At 29.9% G+C, this 21,064-nt stretch overlaps 1 protein-coding gene across 2 annotated transcripts in view; it reads left to right on the top strand.

Moving 5' to 3' along the window:
• Positions 1–21,064, top strand: part of spab (space blanket) — a 49,288-nt gene that overhangs the window by 25,680 nt on the left and 2,544 nt on the right. For both annotated transcript variants that reach the window (XM_043047197.3, XM_043047198.3), the window contains exons 2-3: positions 3,844–3,976; positions 14,145–14,306. In XM_043047197.3, the coding sequence (XP_042903131.1) occupies positions 3,844–3,976; positions 14,145–14,306 (295 nt within the window). The remainder of the gene's footprint in view (positions 1–3,843; positions 3,977–14,144; positions 14,307–21,064) is intronic.

Here is a 21,064-nt window from a genome sequence, read left to right as displayed (position 1 = left end):
AAAATTGTCCGCAAAAAAATGACAACTAATATATATTTTAGCTCGCGGGCCACAAAAAAAAGGCTTCACGGGCCAGATGTGGCCCCCGGGCAGCCAGTTGGAAACCCCTGAAAGCGTAAGTGACTTCGTTTTAATATTTATTTCGGGACACAAGTTTGGAGTTAAAGTATAACGAAATTTATTTTTTATTTGCTACATTGCTTATTACATTATTATTGCATTGTGCTACAATATTATTTTGTTATATTAAACTTATCTATGCATTGGCAACATTGTTTTACAATATTTTATATTATTGTTATTATTTATTTTGCTCCTTAAGGAACTTTAAACTTAACTCTTACGATTTAATTGTTTCAGAGTTCAACTGTGTTCTTAAAACTCAGAGTTGTTCAAATACAATATAATCATACGTTTTACAACTGACACTTCCAAACAATGGCACGAAATGGAAAGATTTAAAACAATTATTCCCGGAATTTAACTAAGCAGCTATCTAAGATACAATTGCAACTCTTTATAGTTTCGAATTCAACGACCAGAGCTGTTGAACCATTATTAAAAGAATTAAATTTTATCTTCTGAAATTGTTCTTGTTTTTTTTCTAAAGATGAGTTTTCAACTGAGTCTGTAAATAAAGCGTGCTCGGGGATTCTGCCTTAATTAACAATTACTGAAGCGTCATTAAGAAAACGACGATTTCCCCCCTCAAGTAAAGTTGTTGTAAGATGCCCATTGTTGAAAGTAATTGGGATGAAAGACTTAGAGTTAGTTCTCAACTCCGAGAGAATTGTTTTTTTTTTCGTAACCTAATTAGAATAAAACCGTTTTTCACGCTGTAATGTAAAAGTTCATAAACGATTTCATACTTTAGAAATTTAGTTTGGTTTTATATTTTAAAACACTAGTTCTGAGAACAGTTTGATCCCAAAAGCACTTATTTTCAATGTTTGTTTTTACAAAACTAATTAGATACACTATTTTATTCAGTAGTTGTTCCAGTTATGGTTAAAAATGGAATAAACTGAACAAAATTCTTTATAAAATATTCAAATAATTGCCAGGCATTATCCACAATAATTGTATGGTAATTTACAAAAATTTGCAAACATCATATTTCATTTACTGTTTAGTAATTTAAATATTAAATATATATATATATATATATATATATATATATATATATATATATATATATATATATATATATATATATATATATATATATATATTACCATGTTAACCTGGGTTTTCTGCATAGGTATTTCATTGCGGTATGCTAATTTGTTACTAATACTTTACTTTTATATTTTAATTGTAAAAAGAATAATTTGCCGTATGCTCACTTAACAGCATGTAATATTTTATTTTATACTATAACATTCGTTGAACAGCCGACCAAACTTTATGGGTTTACGACTTCTAATGTAATTTTGAACCCAATCCAGAAGACAAGGAAACTCCTGGATCGAGTATTGGGACAAATTTGCCTTCGTGGAGGGCTTTTTGATGGAGCTAACCAGCATTTGCGTTACATGGAGAGGAAGACCACGAGAACCTCCCACGGTTAGCCTGATGGCAAGGGGGCTCTAACCCATGATCCGTCTACCACTGAGGATATTTCACGTCAGCACTGTGGTCGGTGCAAGCCGGATGCGGAATTCGTATCGGCTGGGATTCGAACCCGGTTCGCCTTAAATAGAAGGCGAACGCTCTATCTCCTGATCCATCGCGGCTCAGCTTGTAATATCCAATTTATTCGAAACTACGACTTAATTTTTCGCATTATTTGAATAATTTGAAAATTAAACTTAGTGGCGCTACAGCCCACAGAAGGCCGAGGCCTACGTTTCCCTTCTCAATTTTCTTGACCTTTGGACTCTGGGGTGTAAGAGCAGATGTTCCGGTTGGGTGGTCAGCTCAAAGTGGAACCCCCAGTGTTTAGTCCCCAAGCATGCTTGATACTCATTTCATCGGCCCACTGAAGGGATGAAAGGCTGAGTCAACGTTGATCGGCCCGAGGATCGAACCAAGGACCTGTGGCAAGACAGAGCGAAGGGCTACCACTCAGCCACCGGGAGTCTAATTGGAAAATTACTCACCATAAAAATTTTCAAGCAGCATAAAAAAAGACACACACACGATTTAAATAGGTGCTCATGTTCTCGAGTTATTGGAAAATATATAGACAGATTTTCATTTTTACGGTTATAGAGATGAGGCGAAAAATATTAGAGATTAAAAATGTTACATAAAAATAAGTTTCAGAATATATGATTATATAACGTAGTATTATTATTATCTATAGCTAAATATTATAAATTGTGTTTATTCCCTATTAACTAACTTCAACTTCTTTAGCTTTTAATATTGTAATGCAAAGTATCCTCAACAGCCCGTTGTGGGCCAGGGAATCATGTAAATTACGGCTTCATCAACAGCATTATTATTGTAATGCACTCAAATCGTTTTCACTTCCAAGACAAGCTGGTACCAATCGGTCTGAAGCTTGGTTGTAGGCTTCATGCTGCAACTAGGGATCGAATTCCAGTTCTTTAAAATAACAGCTCATTCCTTTAATCACTAAGCCATCATGGCTTATGAATGTGTTTTATAAATTTATTAATATTCATTTTTAAAAAAATTTTATAGCTTTATGTTTTTCTTTACCTTCTTTGCATATACACAAAATAAAAGCAAGATTTGACTGGATTTTTGTTTTTCTGAAGGTAATCATTACTTCAATTATATATATATATATATATATATATATATATATATATATATATATATATATATATATATATATATATATATATATATATATATATATATATATATATATATATATATATATATATATATATATATATATATATATATATATATATATATATATATATATATATATATATATATATATATATATATATATATATATATATATATATATATATATATATATATATATATATATATATATATATATATATATATATATATATATATATATATATATATATATATATATATATATATATATATATATATATATATATATATATATATATATATATATATATATATATATATACTGAATAAGTAATTTATAAGTAGTATTATTAGTATTATTTAATAAGTAGTCAGCAAGAAGAATATTTTATTTAAATAAATATTTAAAAATATAAATATTAAATATCTGATATTATGAATAGATAAAAAGTATAAAAACATAAATAAATAGATGCATTAGGATATGAAGAATGGAGAAAATGATAAAAAAGACATGAGGAAAAATAAATAGATAAATAATAAATGTATAAAGTAATAAATGTAATTAAAGAAATGTATAAAGTACAAATATATAAATGTAGCAAAATTAATGATAAAAATCTTAATATCATGAGTTTATAATGCATTTTCAAAACCGATCCTTACAAGTATAACCTTGCACAAGGGTACTTTTGGCATTAAAAGATTAAAACTGTCCATTGCAAGGCAGGGACATCTTATCTAGAAAACTTTACCTAATAAGATAATGAATATAAAGTAGATTTTTAACACCATTAAGGCAATAAACATTAAAAGAGCATTTTGTGTTTATGAAAATCCTCTGCTTAAAACAGAAGATAAGAATCCGTTATAGCTTTTATTAAATATATATATAAACATGCATGTTCAACACATGAATAGTTAATCAAAAGCGCGTGGCACAATTTACTTAAGACACGAAACAAGAAAAAATATATGAGGCTTGATGTAGCGGCGCTAAATTGGATTTTCCTCGGAGGAGATGAAAAATTCAAATTAGATTTGTTGATTTGTTTTTATTTTATTTTTTAGACGGATAAGAAAGGAGGCGAGAGCGAGATGTTGGAGGCTTTACTAGATCGGGAGGATGATAGGTGCTATGGAAAACAGTGCTCTCATTCAGAAGAATGCTGTAAAGGTGCTGCTTGCATCGATATAGAAGGAGGTAATGATTTGTGTAATACTGTGCGCAAAATAAAATAAAATTAATTACTTTTGATTTAATGGTAGGATTTTTTTATAACCGTCGTTGAACAGACGACGCGAGTTTTGGTTTATGACTACTAATGTTCAACTCCATAGTCTTTTAATTTTGGACCCAATCCAGAAGACAAGGAAACTTCTGGATCACAGAATTGACGGAACTATTGATTGACAGAATTGACAGAGACTATTGACAGAAATTTTACCTTCGTGGAGGACTTTTTGATGGAACTTACCAGCATTTGCGTAACATGGAGAGAAAACCACGAAAGCGCAGCACGGTTAGTCCGATGGCAAGGGAACTCCATGATTCGTTAACCACTGAGGATATTCTACGTCAGCACTGTGGTCGGTGCGAGCCGGGTGCGAAATCGGAAATGCTTGATTGATACAATGTTAAGTCCATTTGAGCATGGCAGTGGTTTTGGCGAGCAATAGTTTTGAGATTTGCAAAATTTCTGCGTATTTCCACTTCTCTAGCTTTTAATTCTTGGAAAATCTTTTCTTGAAAAAATTCTTCTAATTCTTTCTTCTTGATTCGTTCTACATTCCGAAAACAACTGAAAATTAGAGATATGAGCAAAATTTGAAATAATAGAGCAGCAAAATTATGAACTTTTATTGAAAGCAAGGGCGTAAAAAATGTTTTTTGAACCACGAGTCTTATCTGAAGATAATAATAGAAGACGCAATAATAAATATAGAGAGCCCAAATTAAATTCACTCACTTCTTATGTGCTGTACAGAAAAAAAAACAAAAAAGAAGAATTCTATATTTGAAATTTGTTAGGTCTGTCTGAACTTTTATAATTTTTCATGAACTTTTTGTTAAGTGCATTCGCTTTTTATGAGCAAAATATTGCTGTCTTGTGCTCGTTATAAACTTGTTATATACGGAGCACAAATTTTCGACGTTCTCTAGACTAGCGTCTAATGATGAAGATCGTACCATAGTTTTAATTTCCATAACGAAATTATTTCACAAATTGTAATAAGTAATTTGAATCATTCACACCCTTAGAAGCTTGAGACACAATGCTCAATTTGTATATTATTTATATTAATTTGTCATGGGGAGCGTGAATTAAAACTTACAAAAATTTTATCTAGCTTTTCTCCGATATCTCTCATTCTAAAACATCCGCCACCGCCTCTAAAATGGGAGTAATCTGTGATTGATCAGGAATATTTCGTTCAAACTTAATCATCGAAGGGAATCCATCGCGTTTGTCATTCGAATCAGCAAAAAATAAATAAATAAAATGTTCGAAACGTTGCTGTTGAATCAGAAATCAGCACATTTTGCTTATCATTCAAACGGAAAGCGGTAGTTCGTTCAAATTTTGTATCACTTATGCAGGGTTATTCATAATTCCCTCCGGGGTTTCGAAGCGTTATAGTAAAAAAACGAAGACGAATATGACAAAAAAGAACATATGAAATTATTTCGAAAGTATTCGAGTTTTAATTTAAGCAGTTGCCGGTAGATGGCAGTAACATGTACCACTGAAGCCAGTTGTAGTAAAGAAAAATGGCGTTTACAGGCGGAAGGAATTATGAATAACCCTGTCTATGCAACTATTAGAACCATGTGTTTTAGATTGTTGCTACTGCCACATTTTGAGGGTCGTAAATTCGAAACCATCGATAAATGGTTTGTTAATACAGAAGAAAAATGCTTTAATATCTAATTTCGTACCTCAATATTTCTTCGAAACTTTAGAATATTTAAGGTCTACATTTCGCACCATTAGGATTGCATGTTATTTCCTGAAAAATTCGATCATTAGTTCAAAAATTATTAAAATGTTTCGTCTCTATTTTTATATAAATAATTTCATAAAGTAACTGCGTGTAATTACTTTCCTTTAGTCATATCATGAATGAACATGGGGTAATTTAAAAACTCAATTTTAAACGTTTAAAATAGTACAATAATCGCTTATAAAATAGGAGATCAACTTATCTTTTCAAGCATTTAAATAATACGGATTTTAATCGATAATATGTTTTTGATAGTTTTAAGTAGTTTTGTGAAAAGGATTTAAGGTATATTTCAGGAATTTAGCCTTTGACGAATCTACATTAAATATCTATATATTTCATGTAGATTGAATGTATTCAATATATTTCACTTAACCAAGATTAATGAGAATATTACTTATTTTATAATTATGAGAATTTTACCTAAGGCATTAACATAAAACTTTCAAAATTTTAAATAATAATTTCAAACATTTAACTCAGGAAATAAATGAAATTTTTGAAAAAATATTTAATTGGAATTAGAGTAATTTTTAATTCATCGTTTGAAATTTATGCCTTATTGTAAAATACTTTTTTGTCTTTCTCTGAATTAGTATCAATTACCCAACTTTTTTAAAGCATGAAAAATGAAATTGAAAATTTTCAATTTGGAAATGAAATAAAACTTACGAAAATAATTCAAATTAAAGCGTTACCTAATTAAATGTTTAGCAGGAGTGATATTTTTCAAGGAAATTAATTTGCGTGCAAGATTGCTTTGCCGTAACGCTGCAATTTTCACTTAAGAAGAATTATATTTGTTTTTTTAGTAAAAAACTTCTCCGTTGATGAGGATAGAGCGATGATTAAAAACAGAAGGTGATAAAATGTGTCATGGCAAATAAAAATGCTATTTGTCTCTATTTTAAGAATATTTAAATAAATCTAATTCAAAAACATGCCTAAGACGATATTCATTAGACGGAAGGAATTTTTTTTTTTACCTTGAAATTATGTTAGGATCAAGTTTAATACCTCACATCAAATTTAACACGGGTTGAAATCAAAATCCATACATGCTATGTTATGAATTTTATCCTTCTGTATTAAAAAATCGCAAATGCCGGCGCGGCTGTTTTGATTGTTCAACTTAACGTTGCATTTTGTTTCGCTGTGCAAAATCTATAAGACTTAGACACTTAAAATTACGATGGATTGTAGAAAAATGAACAGGGAATATGATGAAATAAAAAAAAAAGTTATGTTCGTTAGTTAGTTCGAGATTTATTAACTGTTAAACAGGAATTAAAAAATACCACACTGACAAGAATGCGACATTAGAATAGAAATTTGACGTTAAAAAGGCAGGTTTTGTTTAAAAACTTAACACAAGCTTTCTTTTTTTTTAAATCCAATTTTTTTGAATGTTACTGCAATTTTAAATTTTTTTGTTTTATTATATTTTTTTTGAGACGCAAAAGCTATAGGGCTCAAAAATTTTAAATTACGATGAACTGTTGAAAAATGTACAGAAAATACGACGAAATAATAAAAATTGGCATTCGTCAATTTGTTCGAAAAAGAATTAACTATTAAACTTGCAGGAAAAAAATATCGATCTGTGGCCCGCAGAAATGCAACAACAGAGCTGAATTTTGACGTGCTAATAGAACTATTTTTATTTACGAATTCAACGTGAATTCAAAATTTCAATTTGTTCGAAAGTAATTACAAATTTATATGCTTTTTCGTGATTTTTCCCTCACGACATCTTTATTTCATAAGCTCGTGCAATAGATGCCAATTAAAAGTAATGTTTTGTCTTTATTTCGGTTTAAACCGGTTTCGCAATCCATAAAAACACATGTTAAGCATATGAATTCCATTCTTAATTTCAGCAATTACATCATTGTTATTAATTACAACTGTACTTAAATATTCTAACTACACTGACGCCTCAAAAACATACTCATTTGTTTTCAGCGGTATCAGATTTATTTCCCTATTTTATACTAAAATTACATAAATATAGATACAAAACCATACTTTTAATAAACTAAAGAAACTTAACAGTTAGTGCCATAGACATGAGTTTAGTTTCTTTCTATTCAGCATAAAGAAATACATCAAAAACAATATCTCAATTGTCAAGAGAGAAATATGTATCATTTGCCTCTCCTTTAACCCTCTCTGTAAATTTAAGATGATGAATAAAACTCGCCTCAAGTTGGGGGGAAAACATTAGACAAATTAAACTCAAATGCTAGGTCTAAACAACATTTTTTTGAAATATTTCCTGCTTCCCCCAAATTGTTTCAATATTCAACTAATCAAGAACGGGCCTCAAGGTTTAGGACGTATTACATAAAAGTTTAATGGGTTTAACACACTGAATCTGTGAATTGATTTTGTGACTTGAGATTTTTTTCCAGAAAATTTCATGCCAGTTCACTTTTGGTGAAGGCAGTTAATGCCCTTAAATCCTTAAAATGTAATGCTAAATGCAATGCAATATATTCTAAATTTCAGTTTATAGCTTTTTATCACTGACATCCTGTCTTTTTAGGCACCTTTGACCTTTGTGCCAAGATTCAACCATAAACAGGGGAAAGTGGGGTAACACCGGGTAGCTAAGATTCGAAGGCCTATTGGAGTTTATAACTGTTTGACCTAGAAATTTTCATACTTAATCAAGATATTTATTGTTCAGTTGTGTACCAGTGTGTATCAGTCCTGAAATGTCATGGATGTACTACTTTTTGTTATAAATGATTTTGTTTCTAGAAAAAGTCAAAGTACCCAATCTTACCTCCTTACTGGGATAAGACAGACACATGTTTACTCTATGGGGAATTTAAAAATACTAGAATGTCAAGGAAAAAGCCGACATTTCTATTTTATATGACAATTTAAGAATATTATGCATCTAATTTTCAAGTGATGTAGTATGTATAGTTATCCTCTTAATCCACTGCTTTGCAGCTTTCGTAAGCTGCAAAGCTGTCGAAGCATTCGTAAGCTGCACTGATGTGTGTCACACATCAAGTTCCAACTTTCGTAAGCTGCATTGACGCTTACAAGGAGGGGAGGCATATCCTGATAGTAACCGGCATTACCATGAAAGAAAAGGTTAATCGAAACGGAACAGAACGTTGCTACTATTGGATTAAATCCTTATTGTTTGTTAGGGTATGAATCTTTAGTAAATGTATAATAAGGTGTACTAAAAATAATTTTATAACTGTAATAACCAATAAATAGGGCTAGTTTAAAAAATTATTAATATTAGATAGTTGACATGGCAAAAGAAACTTATCCTCGCAGACGACGTGAATTAATCATCAACAACAACTCACTAATATGGTAGATCCTGCTTTTTTTTTATTATTGAAAATTGCAATTCAGATTCTGTCCGCTTGAAAACTACTAATTTCAGCATAATCCAAGTACCCGGTCTTACCCCATCCTTCCTTATACATATCCTTATATGTAATATGGAAGTAGTACAGCACAAAATAAATACCTGTGCATTTTTTTAAAATACCGGATGACTTTCAATTTTGACCCTCCCTTTAAACCCCGAGAGAAAAATATTTTTAATGAAAAATAAAAAAATAAGCGCTTAATAGTTTAATATAAGAAACGTTTCCTGAAAATTTTAACAAAATCAAAAATATCTCCTTTTTAAGCCTTCCTAATTGTCCAATTTTTTAATGACTTATAACCTGTAAGTTAAGAATACAATCTCAATCATGCTTTCTAGTTGTAAGAATGTATAATAAAAGAGAACTAAAGAAGAAGAAAAAGAAGCATTGGTATAGTTTTTTCGGAGTTGTATTTTTTTACGAAATGGGACATTTATTTTAAAGGCTTATTGCTTTCAGATATTTATTTTAGAAATAAAGCTATATAGGTATTTCGATTTCCGACGACCATAAGAGAACATGGAAGCACTGTCACGTTCGCCATACCTAGTTGACTACAAAAACACGATCACCATGGAAGAAAAAATCGACTGGATTGTCTCTACTATTAGAGGTTATTTTCCCTAGTGCTCCAACTTTTAGGAAGATCTTGTTAAACGGTTCGAAAAGTTAAAGAAATGCTTGACTTCTTATTTTAAGTTGCTTTTTTCTTGCTTTCTGAAGTTTCTTTTTTCTTCTTCTTTTCACTAAATCGATTTATACGTGAGAGGTAAGCTACGTTGTTTAGAATAGTAATGATTTTTGGTTAAACTGAATGACATTCTGTTATTTTGTCGCTGATTAGGTTTTGTGCTAACGAAGTTTATTTTTATGAAAAAACGATTGAAAGAACTTGTTCGGAGTCAGGAGATTCCATCAAGTCATTGCAACAAACGATTTTTTTTAAAGTAAATTTAATTCATCCAGTATCGTTTATAAAAACGATTTTTTTAGAAGTAAATTTAATTCATCCAGTATCGTTTATAAAAACGATTTTTTTAAAAGTAAATTTAATTCATCCAGTATCGTTTATAAAAACGATTGTTTTAAAAGTAAATTTAATTCATCCAGTATCGTTTATAAAAACGATTTTTTTAAAAGTAAATTTAATTCATCCAGTATCGTTTATAAAAATGATTTTTTTAAAAGTAAATTTATTTCATCCAGTATCGTTTATAAAAACGATTTTTTTAAAAGTAAATTTAATTCATCCAGTATCGTTTATAAAAACGATTTTTTTAAAAGTAAATTTAATTCATCCAGTATCGTGTATAAAAACGATTTTTTTAAAAGTAAATTTAATTCATCCAGTATCGTTTATAAAAACGATTTTCTTTCAAAACTTAGTTTGTGTACTTTAAGAAGAATTGGCTTTATCAATCCAGGCCGTAAGCATTTAGAAGACTCGTCGCAAATACGGTAATCGATGCGAAAGTACGAGATCCCCAATAAACAACGGCACAAGTAGTCGATGACCTGGCTAAGATCACGAATGGAACACAGCCATAACCAATCGGTTGAATAGTTCCTGAGAAATCTAATTTTAAATTGACGACTTATTTAAAAATTCGATTTCTCTGGAACTATTCAACGATTTCGCTCAAATTCTGCATTTTGAATATTTTGCATTTGTATACAGTAAAATTACATGCTTCAAAACTGATGTGAAAAATTGTATACCTTACAATTCAAAATTTTTTCAACTATTATTTAATAAAATAATAAAAAAGAATAAATATTATTTAATTCTTTTTGTTTGCTTATAATTATCTTTGGATAAACGAATTTTATAATTGTGTACAAAAATGTTTCAATTCGCTTAAAAATTTCTCGAGTTAAGGCGAAATAAGCAAAAAGTAAAATTAGTATTAAGGGATCCAAAATTCGAACCGCTGTCCTGGTCAAACAATTGGAACCATATTTCTCAGATTGCTGCTAACCCCTATATTTTGGGGGTCAGAAATCCGAATCCGTCGAAGAAAAAAAAAAGTCATGTATATTCAGAGAAAGTACGTTTTTGTGCCTGATTTTGTAGCTTAAAATATCGTCTGCACTAATAAATAAGCATATTTGAGGTTACCCCTTCGTATCATTAAGAATCCTAAGACGTGAAGATTCGATCATTATATCAAAAGTTATTAAGAGGGATTCTTTTTTTTTTTTTTTTTTTTTTTACGTACTGTACACTGCACTGTGCACTTTACAGTAAAATAAAATTTCAAAAACTATATTTTTCAAATCAATTAAAAAGGAGAAAATAAAAAAATAAATAAATTTATTTTTCTCACACTTTAAACAAAAAATACAGAAAAAAACACTTTCAAAAGAACCTGAGGAAATTTCCAGTGATAGAAACTTTTCAGCTAGCTCAATGCTTAGAGCGTAATGAGACAGGCAGCTGGAGTCCCGCAGTGGACTGATCGTTAAGACACGGTTCCCATCAGATCACCGAAGTCTAGCATCACTGGCTACGGTCAGTGTGCGGGTGGGTGACCACTTGGATCAGTCAGCGTAGGGACCGAGGGTGTGCGGTATTGGTCCTCGTTAAACTGTACTACCGTAAAGCGCTCGACTTCGCGCAGGTCGTCGGGCTACCGAGGCGGGGGTGCCACCCCCTCCGCAGAGGATCAAAATTGTGGTGGCATGTCTTCGGATCATCATCCGGGATGTTTCCCAGACCGTCGCCAATAGCCCATTGTGTAGCTCTAGTGCGACGTAAATTAACAACAACAGCGACAAGCAGCTGGAACCGACACTGTAAGGAAATCTAGTATCGAGTCGGTATCGGCAATATAACCCATTTCTATCAGCACAATAATATTGCATGACCCTTTTCAGTTTTATCGAGACATTTAATTTTTATCGATAGCGGCCCGTTTCAAAAACGATGCCAAACCAAAAAAATTATTTATAAAAAAAATTATGATAATTGAAATTTCAATAAGCCTTTTAATTGAGTTTGGAACAAATATAGAATCGGGTAAATATGGGATGATTAAAAAAAATAATTCCATTTTGAGGCAGACAATTTAGTAATTCTAATCTATTAATTTGATTGAATTCAAATAAATTAGTTCAAATAATTTGGTTATAATAAGTTTTGATTTTAATTAATCCGTTGACCCATTTTTACTTTGAATTAAATGAGTGATTTTAATTTGATTGAATTATGTCCATTCATTTTGTCACTCGATCGCTGATTCCAGTTTGTCTAATTGAATTGACTAATTTTAACGAGCTAATTCGTAATAAATATAAGGTTTATGGATTACAATCAAAAGAATTTATTAATGAAAAGTTTTTTTATTTGCGTTAGTTCAAATGAAATCCGATGCCACATTTTCGCAATCGAATGAAAACTTTAATGTAGTCCAAACCAACAATTTAAGTTTAAATCAGATATTTAATTCTAATTTCTAATTTGGATCAGATATTTAATTCTAATTTCTAATTTGGATCAGATATTTAATTCTAATTTCTAATTTGGATCAGATATTTAATTCTAATTTCTAATTTGGATCAGATATTTAATTCTAATTTCTAATTTGGATCAGATATTTAATTCTAATTTCTACCAGATATTTAATTCGGATCAGATATTTAATTCTACTTTCTAATTCGAATCAGATATTTAATTCCAATTTCTAATTCGGATCAGATATTTAATTTAATTTCTAATTCGGATCAGATATTTAATCTGATGATTCAAATATAAGGTTTACAAATTTGAATAATTGAAATGAATTGAAACGTCTGGATGAAATCATTTCGGTATTTATGATGATTCGTTTTGCCGAACTGTTTAATGTAATAATTGCTATAAACTGTATAAACTCTTGATGAGCAGTCACAGAAGAAAATTTTTTTTTCCGCAAGAGGAGTCTTAACGGATATTTTCACATCACTGATTTCAAATCTGCAATCGGCTTCTCTCTCTAAGCAACTATTTTTTAATGAAATTTTTAGTTCATTTTTTTTGTCGAAGTGTACAAATTTAAAAACGTTATATATAACGGGGGGAACTCATAAATATCGTAACAAACTTCGAGGGGAGTTCGGCCACATTATCAGAGTTAAAATTGCATGGGAGCGCATACCCGAAGATGCCGCCGTACGCCGCTTGTGGCACTTTCCTATTATGAACTGTTTCCTCGTGTGCTTCTGAATAAGTTATAATAAGGAAGCACTCCTAGGCGCATACGATGACATTTCCGGGCATGGGTTTTTATGCAAGTTTAATCCTGATGATGTACCCTCTAACATCCCTATAAGTTTATCGCAACATTTAAGCAAACGTCAGTTATATATAACGTTTTTAAACTTGAACATTTAAGCAAAACATTGACTAAAAATGTAAATTTTCTTAAAAATGTGTTGCTTTAGGAGCAAAAATTATTTCAGATCTGAAATTCCCATATCCGAATTAGGTAATGTAGTATATACTAAGTACTGTAGTATATACTATTCAAAATAATTATTAAAGCAATTATAAACTATACTTCCAGTGGAAAAATGCGCTATTCAGCTGAAAATCCAAAAGGAATTGAAACAAAATAAACAATGAAGAAATGAAAATTATGAAAAAATACGACAACCGAAGCTAACGTCGTCAGAGGGAACCAGCTCCGGAAGACATAAATGCAAAACCTTTTCTATCGAGAGAGCACGACAATCTCTAGATAGAAAAGGTTTTGCATTTATGGCTTCCGGAGCTGGTACCACCTGAAGACGTCAGCTTCGGTTGTCGTATTTTTTCATAATTTTCAATTTTCATTGTTTCTTTCGTAATGTAGTATATGTACGAGTACAAATGCAACTGAAAATTTGTTCCTCAGTGTAATTTGTTTTTATGAATTATCGTTAGTACGCATTTGGCTTTGTTAGTGCTTCTAAAAATTGTTCTTTTTTTATGATCCTTAGTGTCGGGAACTTGCTTGCCTCTTCATGGAAAGGAGTTCTATCAGCCGTGCCAAAAAGATGACGATTGTGGATTCGGTCTTGTGTGCGCTGACTCTGGGAACTTCTCACCATCGAAGACTTGCCAGTTGGATGGTAAATCTATACTCAAGAAGAAAGGTTTCAGTAAGTCTAGTTTAACATTTTTCTTTTTGATAAGTTGTAACGAATTTTATCATATATAAATGGCCTTAGTTTGTCATATTTTAATTAATTCATTTGTGATATCAAAATACATCCCTCTGATTTTAATAAAATTAGTCAAGTCGTATTCAAATTAGATTACGGTACGTAATATACTTTAAAATTTATTCTTGATAATGAGGGTAGTAATGATTAATGTCGAGAAAAATATATTTAAATTGCTTAATACAACACAAGTTACATAAAAAAGTCATTAATGACTAGTAATTGTTGAATTTTTAAATTAATCTTCATCTTAGTCACTTTGTACTGAGTTTTCTCAGTTTGTCCAATCCACAAAGATGCGTCTATTCTATAAAGTTAGAATCTTCGGGAAAAAGATGAATGACACGCTCTTCGTAAAATCGTAACTTACCAGGGGAACAAATTTTATGTAAATAATAGATTTCTAAACTGATGTTAGTTTTGCCCCTAATACTACAAATTTTTTCAAATGACATTTTTTAGTCTATTTTTGTCGAAATGCACAAGTTCAAAAAAGTTTTATATAATAGAGGGTCGCTCAAATGTTGCTACAAACTTCTAGGGGAATTAGTGCACATCATCTCATCAGGATTAAAATTGCATAGCAATCAGTGCAAAGATATGTTTCCCCGTAAGCGACTAGAGGCTCTTTTCTAGTATGACCTGTTCAGAAACATACAAGTGTTCAAAATAGAAAAGAAATAGAAAAGCGCTTTAGCAGCGTATGACACATTTTTCCCATGCAATTTTCATCCTCATGACGTGCCCAATGTTGAGACAAACATCCCCTAAATGTTTGTCACAAATATATATAATATATATATATATAATATAATATATATATATAATATAATATAATATATATATATATATATATATATATATATATATATATATATATATATATATATATATATATATATCCATTTCGGGCCCATCCTTGGTAACTAACAAATCAATGCACAGCATAGCAAATCACTTCAGCAATGCAGTAAGAACGGCACTTTAAATTCCTCTAGTTACACTTAATTTGCGCTTTTGTTTTCATATTTTGTAATCTGGCAATCTTGTTGCTAAAATATTTTTAAATCATTCTTGAAAAATTTCCCGTTCATGTAAGTACATCTGATTTTGCTACTCGCTTTGTAGTTTTTGTTTTGTTTTATACTGTTTGTTTTATATGTTTTCTTTCTATTTTATCTCATTTTCTGCCTTTACGTGTTATTTTTACTTAATGTGTTCTATTTTATTTGTTGTAATTTTTGTAAAAAAAATTTTTTGAGTGCTCCTCACACTATTGTATTAATATATTTTGCTTTGGCTATATTGATACAATATCAGAAAGCACTCTTTTTTGCGGATATAATCGTGTGGGCTGATGAAAAGATTATATCTTTTATTTTCCGGTTTTTTTTAAAAATTTCATCCTTTTTTTTTTAAATCATTTGTTTGTTATTTTTTCATTATTATTTCTCCCCCCCCCCTTTTTTTTTTTGCATATGTCTATAATTTTCCTTTGTTTTATCTTCATTTTGAACTTATATATACATATATATAGATAGATAGATGTTAAACCTGCACATTTTGACAAAAAATGGATTAAAAAAGTCATTTAAGGAAAAACAACGTATCTTGGAGAGAGAAACTGATTACGTATTTGAAATCAGTGATACAATTGTATATAAAATGTGTTAAAAAATTTTCGTGCAACAGGAAACAAAAAAATGTTCCCCAGAGAAATTTATGAATCGGTACTCGGTGCTAATTAACAAAACTATGTCATGCGCAAAGCTGACAGGCATGTGCAAAAGCATTGAAAAAAATTAAATTTTTTTATTATTTGTTGCGCTTTTTAGAAACTTTAAATTGTTAGATTAAGAAAAAATAGGTTTTTCGAAATTATTTTAACTCATCGAAAGATGTATCAGTTAGTATTCAGTATCACTAGGTTTCAAAAATGATTCTAATGATCGCAGTCAACGCAAGGCAGTTAAGACTTATAGCAGAACAAGAGAGCACGATCAAGTAATTTTCCCGAGAAGTCTGCATCTTAATCAAATTTTAAAAGTGCGTCGCAGGTGGCCAAAATTTAAACACAACTTATGGCTAGCATCTTGCAAAATAATTTACAAGATATTCCAGAATCACTGCTTTTAGATATATCTTTATAAAATTTTGTCATAAATACGTCATTAAAACATATACAATAGAGGTTCACAAACTGATATTTAAGTGGAAAGAAAAATAATCAAAAATTAACGAATGTTTATTGAAGTGAGTGAAGGTGGAATTAAAAACATAATATCAAAACCTGTATGATTGTGAACTGACGCTGATAGACGTTTCTAAAGTTAAAATTATGTAATCGTCATTCATTCAACAATCAAACTGTTTTTGATACTTTTAATCCCACTATCAATGATATTCATTTCGATAATAATTCGTCAGATTTTGACAACATATTTTATTTTAGTTTCTTACACGAATGCAAAGTTGTGACCCTTAATGAGTAAACTCTTATGATTTCATTTTTGATAAAGAGATGAAAAATGATAATAAACGGCGGTAATTACGAAACACCGGTATATTAAAATGATAAATACAAAATTCATTTGAATGCCTGTCCTTTACGATTCCATATAAGATCTAAAGGTCATAAATTTCATTATATATAAATTAACTAAATTTAACTGCTTACATTTTCTTAAAATTTCAACGGTAGTTTTTAAGCCAAAACAATTTTACTTCTCCGGAAAAAAGTTTTTTTTTTCAATCTATTATTTTCTGCTTTCATAGAAACGAATAAGGCTTCAAAAACAAAAGGTTAAAGTCAGGATCTTGCATCTGGAAAGAATGGAACTCATAATGATACAAATCTTTTAAAATTGGAAAAGTAATTGCTTTTTGGGATTAGAAAACTTTCAATTTAGAGTCATTCTTTTCCAATAACCATTAACTTTAAAACATAATCACAATACAATTACGTCGTACAGAAACCAAACGACGAAATGATAAAAATAAAATTTAAGAATTGAATGAAGTTCTTTAGTTTTATAGGTTTAGGGGTACCTAATTTTAATAAGGAAATGTTTTATTCTAATTACTTTCGAAATGTATTTTAATGACTATGTGCATTAGTTTATATTTTTTCTTTGTTTTTCTAAAAAAAAAAAGTGCGTAATTTTTTAATTCATGTTTTATTTGTTTCTGAATTCTTTTTGAAATTCAAAAAAAATTTCTAAAATACTTTGATGATCTTCATTCTTAACCTTGTATACAAAAAAAAAATCAAAAATTTTTTAAAAAAAATCTGGCATTCTTGTGGGTTATACTTCTGTAAAGCGAGATTCCTTATTTTTTCGGCTGTGCAACCTTAGACGATCAACATTATTTTGACGGAACCCGAAATTATGTGAATAAATTTTCTTTGGCAATTTTAAACATATAAATTTACGAAAAAGTTTAACTATTTTAAAATTATGTAATTATCTACATTTTATTGATTATTTACGCCAGACTGTGTAATTCACACGTTTGGAGTGGCATCTAGTCTCGTTTTGAATTTGATTTTAATGCATGCATGAGCTGGTAATGAATGAGCTGAAATAGGGTTTCCTTTAAAATTTAAAACAGAAAAGGACGAACATAACCGATAAGAATGGTTATCAGAGAAGCATGAAACATATTTCTTCATTGCTGAATTTGGTTATTTTCATTCGATGCGAAATACAATTCACACGTCTGGAACGGCATTTAATCTAGTTTTTAATTTGATTTTAATGCATGCATGAACTGAAAATAAATGCTCTGAAATAGGGTTTCCATTAAAATTAAAACAGGAACGGAAGAACATAACCATTAAGCATGGTTATCAGAGAAGCATGAAACATACTTCTTCATTTCCGACTTTGGTTATTTTCATTCGATGAGAAATATAATTCACGAGTCTGGCATGGAATCTAGTCTAGTTTTGAATTATATTTTAATGCATGTATGTACTGAAAGTAAACTAGCTGAAATAGGGTTTCCATTAAAATAGAAACTGGAAAGGAAGAACTTCCAGTTAAGAATGGTTCCGTTAAGAACATTCTTAACAACTGTTAAGAATGGTTCTCAGAGAAACATGAAACATACTTCTTCATTGCTGAATTTGGTTACTTTTATTCGATGCGAAATACAATTCACACGTCTGGAACGGCATTTAATCTAGATTTTATTTTAATTTAGTGCATGCATGAACTGAAAATAAATGAGTTGAAATAGGGTTTCCATTAAAATTAAAACAGAAAAGGACGAACATAACCGATAAGAATGGTTATCAGAGAAGCATGAAACATATTTCTTCATTGCTGAATTTGGTTATTTTCATTCGATGCGAAATACAATTCACACGTCTGGAACGGCATTTAATCTAGTTTTTAATTTGATTTTAATGCATGCATGAACTGAAAATAAATGCTCTGAAATAGGGTTTCCATTAAAATTAAAACAGGAACGGAAGAACATAACCATTAAGCATGGTTATCAGAGAAGCATGAAACATACTTCTTCATTTCCGACTTTGGTTATTTTCATTCGATGAGAAATATAATTCACGAGTCTGGCATGGAATCTAGTCTAGTTTTTAATTATATTTTAATGCATGTATGTACTGAAAGTAAACTAGCTGAAATAGGGTTTCCATTAAAATAGAAACTGGAAAGGAAGAACTTCCAGTTAAGAATGGTTCCGTTAAGAACATTCTTAACAACTGTTAAGAATGGTTCTCAGAGAAACATGAAACATACTTCTTCATTGCTGAATTTGGTTACTTTTATTGGATGCGAAATACAATTCACACGTCTGGAACGGCATTTAATCTAGATTTTATTTTAATTTAGTGCATGCATGAACTGAAAATAAATGAGTTGAAATAGGGTTTCCATTAAAATTAAAACAGGAAAGGAAGAACATACATAACTATTAAGCATGGTTATCAGAGAAACATACTTCTTCATTGTTGAATTTGGTTACTTTTTTCGAAGCGAAATACTAATGGAATTTTCCATAAATTCATATCCTTTTCCTAATTCATTCATTAGATTGTTATTAGAAAAAAGAACTATGTTTTGAAATTTCTTTCATCACGAGAATATCAATTAAATAGTTTCATGAAAATAACGGAAATATTAAATAACTAATGGGTTATTAAGTGAATACAGATTTAATTACAGGTTTCGAAAATCATAACTGGTAAAAAAATAAATTCCTAACTCTCGGAACTCTTGTGACCCCTTCTACGGAACCTTAGGATTCAGCGGAACCCCATTTGGGAACAGCTGGTGTACATAGAGTCACGATAACTATTTCTGTGTCTATTTAAAAAAAATTCAAAATGCAATTGCTTTTTTTATTAATTCAATGCTGAAAAAAATTTTTAACTTTAAGACCATTACTTACAATCTGGAATTTTTCAAATTCATTTTGCAAAACTAAGTTACTATAAATCACACATACGTCCATCTAATAATTGGATTTAGGAAAAGAATTCTTTTTCGTAAAATCAAAACTGAAAGCAAAATCTCTTTTATTATACCTCCTCGTAGAATTTAAGCAACTTTTACGAGTTGTACGTGATAAAAGTAAATAACTCTATAATAGAAAATAAAGCACTTTAAGTCCGAAATAAAGCAATTGAAGAGGAAGTTTTTATTTTTAAAAAACTATTTTGGAGAGGCAATGTCTATATATTGTTATTATATATACAATTCAATTCGAAATTCCTTCGATTGTTTGTCCATACAGTGTTAAAATATAAAATAAAAAAAATTTAAAAATCGAATATAGTGTTTACTATATTTCATAAAATGTCTCAACTGGAGGAAAAAATTTAATTTCTAAAGAAGCAGTTTTTCTGTATCGAATTTTTCATCTCTATACGTTGCAAAATTTTATTATAAAGGAGACAAACTATTACATATTTTTATTTGTTTTGTGATACAACATTAGGGTAACAAACCAGTTTTATTTTATTTTATAACTGGCGTTGAATAGCCAACTCTATTCTGTGTTTATGGCTATCAGTGTTCAACTCCGTAAACTTGTAATTTTGATCCAGATCCAGAAGACAAGGGAACTCCTGGATCAAGTATTGGGGCAAATTAGTCTTCATGGGGAACTTTTTGATTGAATTAACTTGCATTTTCGTGACATGGAGAGGAAAACCACGAAATCCTCCCATGGATAGATTAAAGTTTTCATACGAGTTAAAGTTAATTTTAAATAATTTTTTCAGAAAAATTATGACCATATTAACATTCAAAGTTATCTGATATTAGTTATCTTAGGTTATTTATTAAAAAGGAATAAATTCTATTAAAATAAAATTCATAATAGCATTTACTTTTTAGATGTCTTTTTTTTTAAAATTGATAAATTTTATGTTACATTATTGGTTAGAAAACTCAAACCTTAAATTTTATTAGATATAAACGTGATAGACAATGCTTAAATTTTACATAAACCTGCTTGGAGAGGTCAAAATTTTTCTTCATTTTAGAAATGAACCCTGTTGTTCTTACTGTATTTAGAGCTTAATAAATGCCTTACATTAATATAATCTTCTTAATAATTTAGAATTTAATTTTTAGAAAAGGCCGCATATTTTCAAAAGTGGCCACTAATAAAATTACCCCTGGCGGTAAAAAATTTCTAATTTCGCCCTAAAACATTTGTGT

Source organism: Parasteatoda tepidariorum, chromosome 7 (genome assembly GCF_982258835.1).
Source record: "Parasteatoda tepidariorum strain Cologne lab strain chromosome 7, Ptep-v5.0, whole genome shotgun sequence".
Taxonomy (NCBI): domain Eukaryota; kingdom Metazoa; phylum Arthropoda; class Arachnida; order Araneae; family Theridiidae; genus Parasteatoda; species Parasteatoda tepidariorum.
This window is presented reverse-complemented; position numbering and strand designations above follow the sequence as displayed.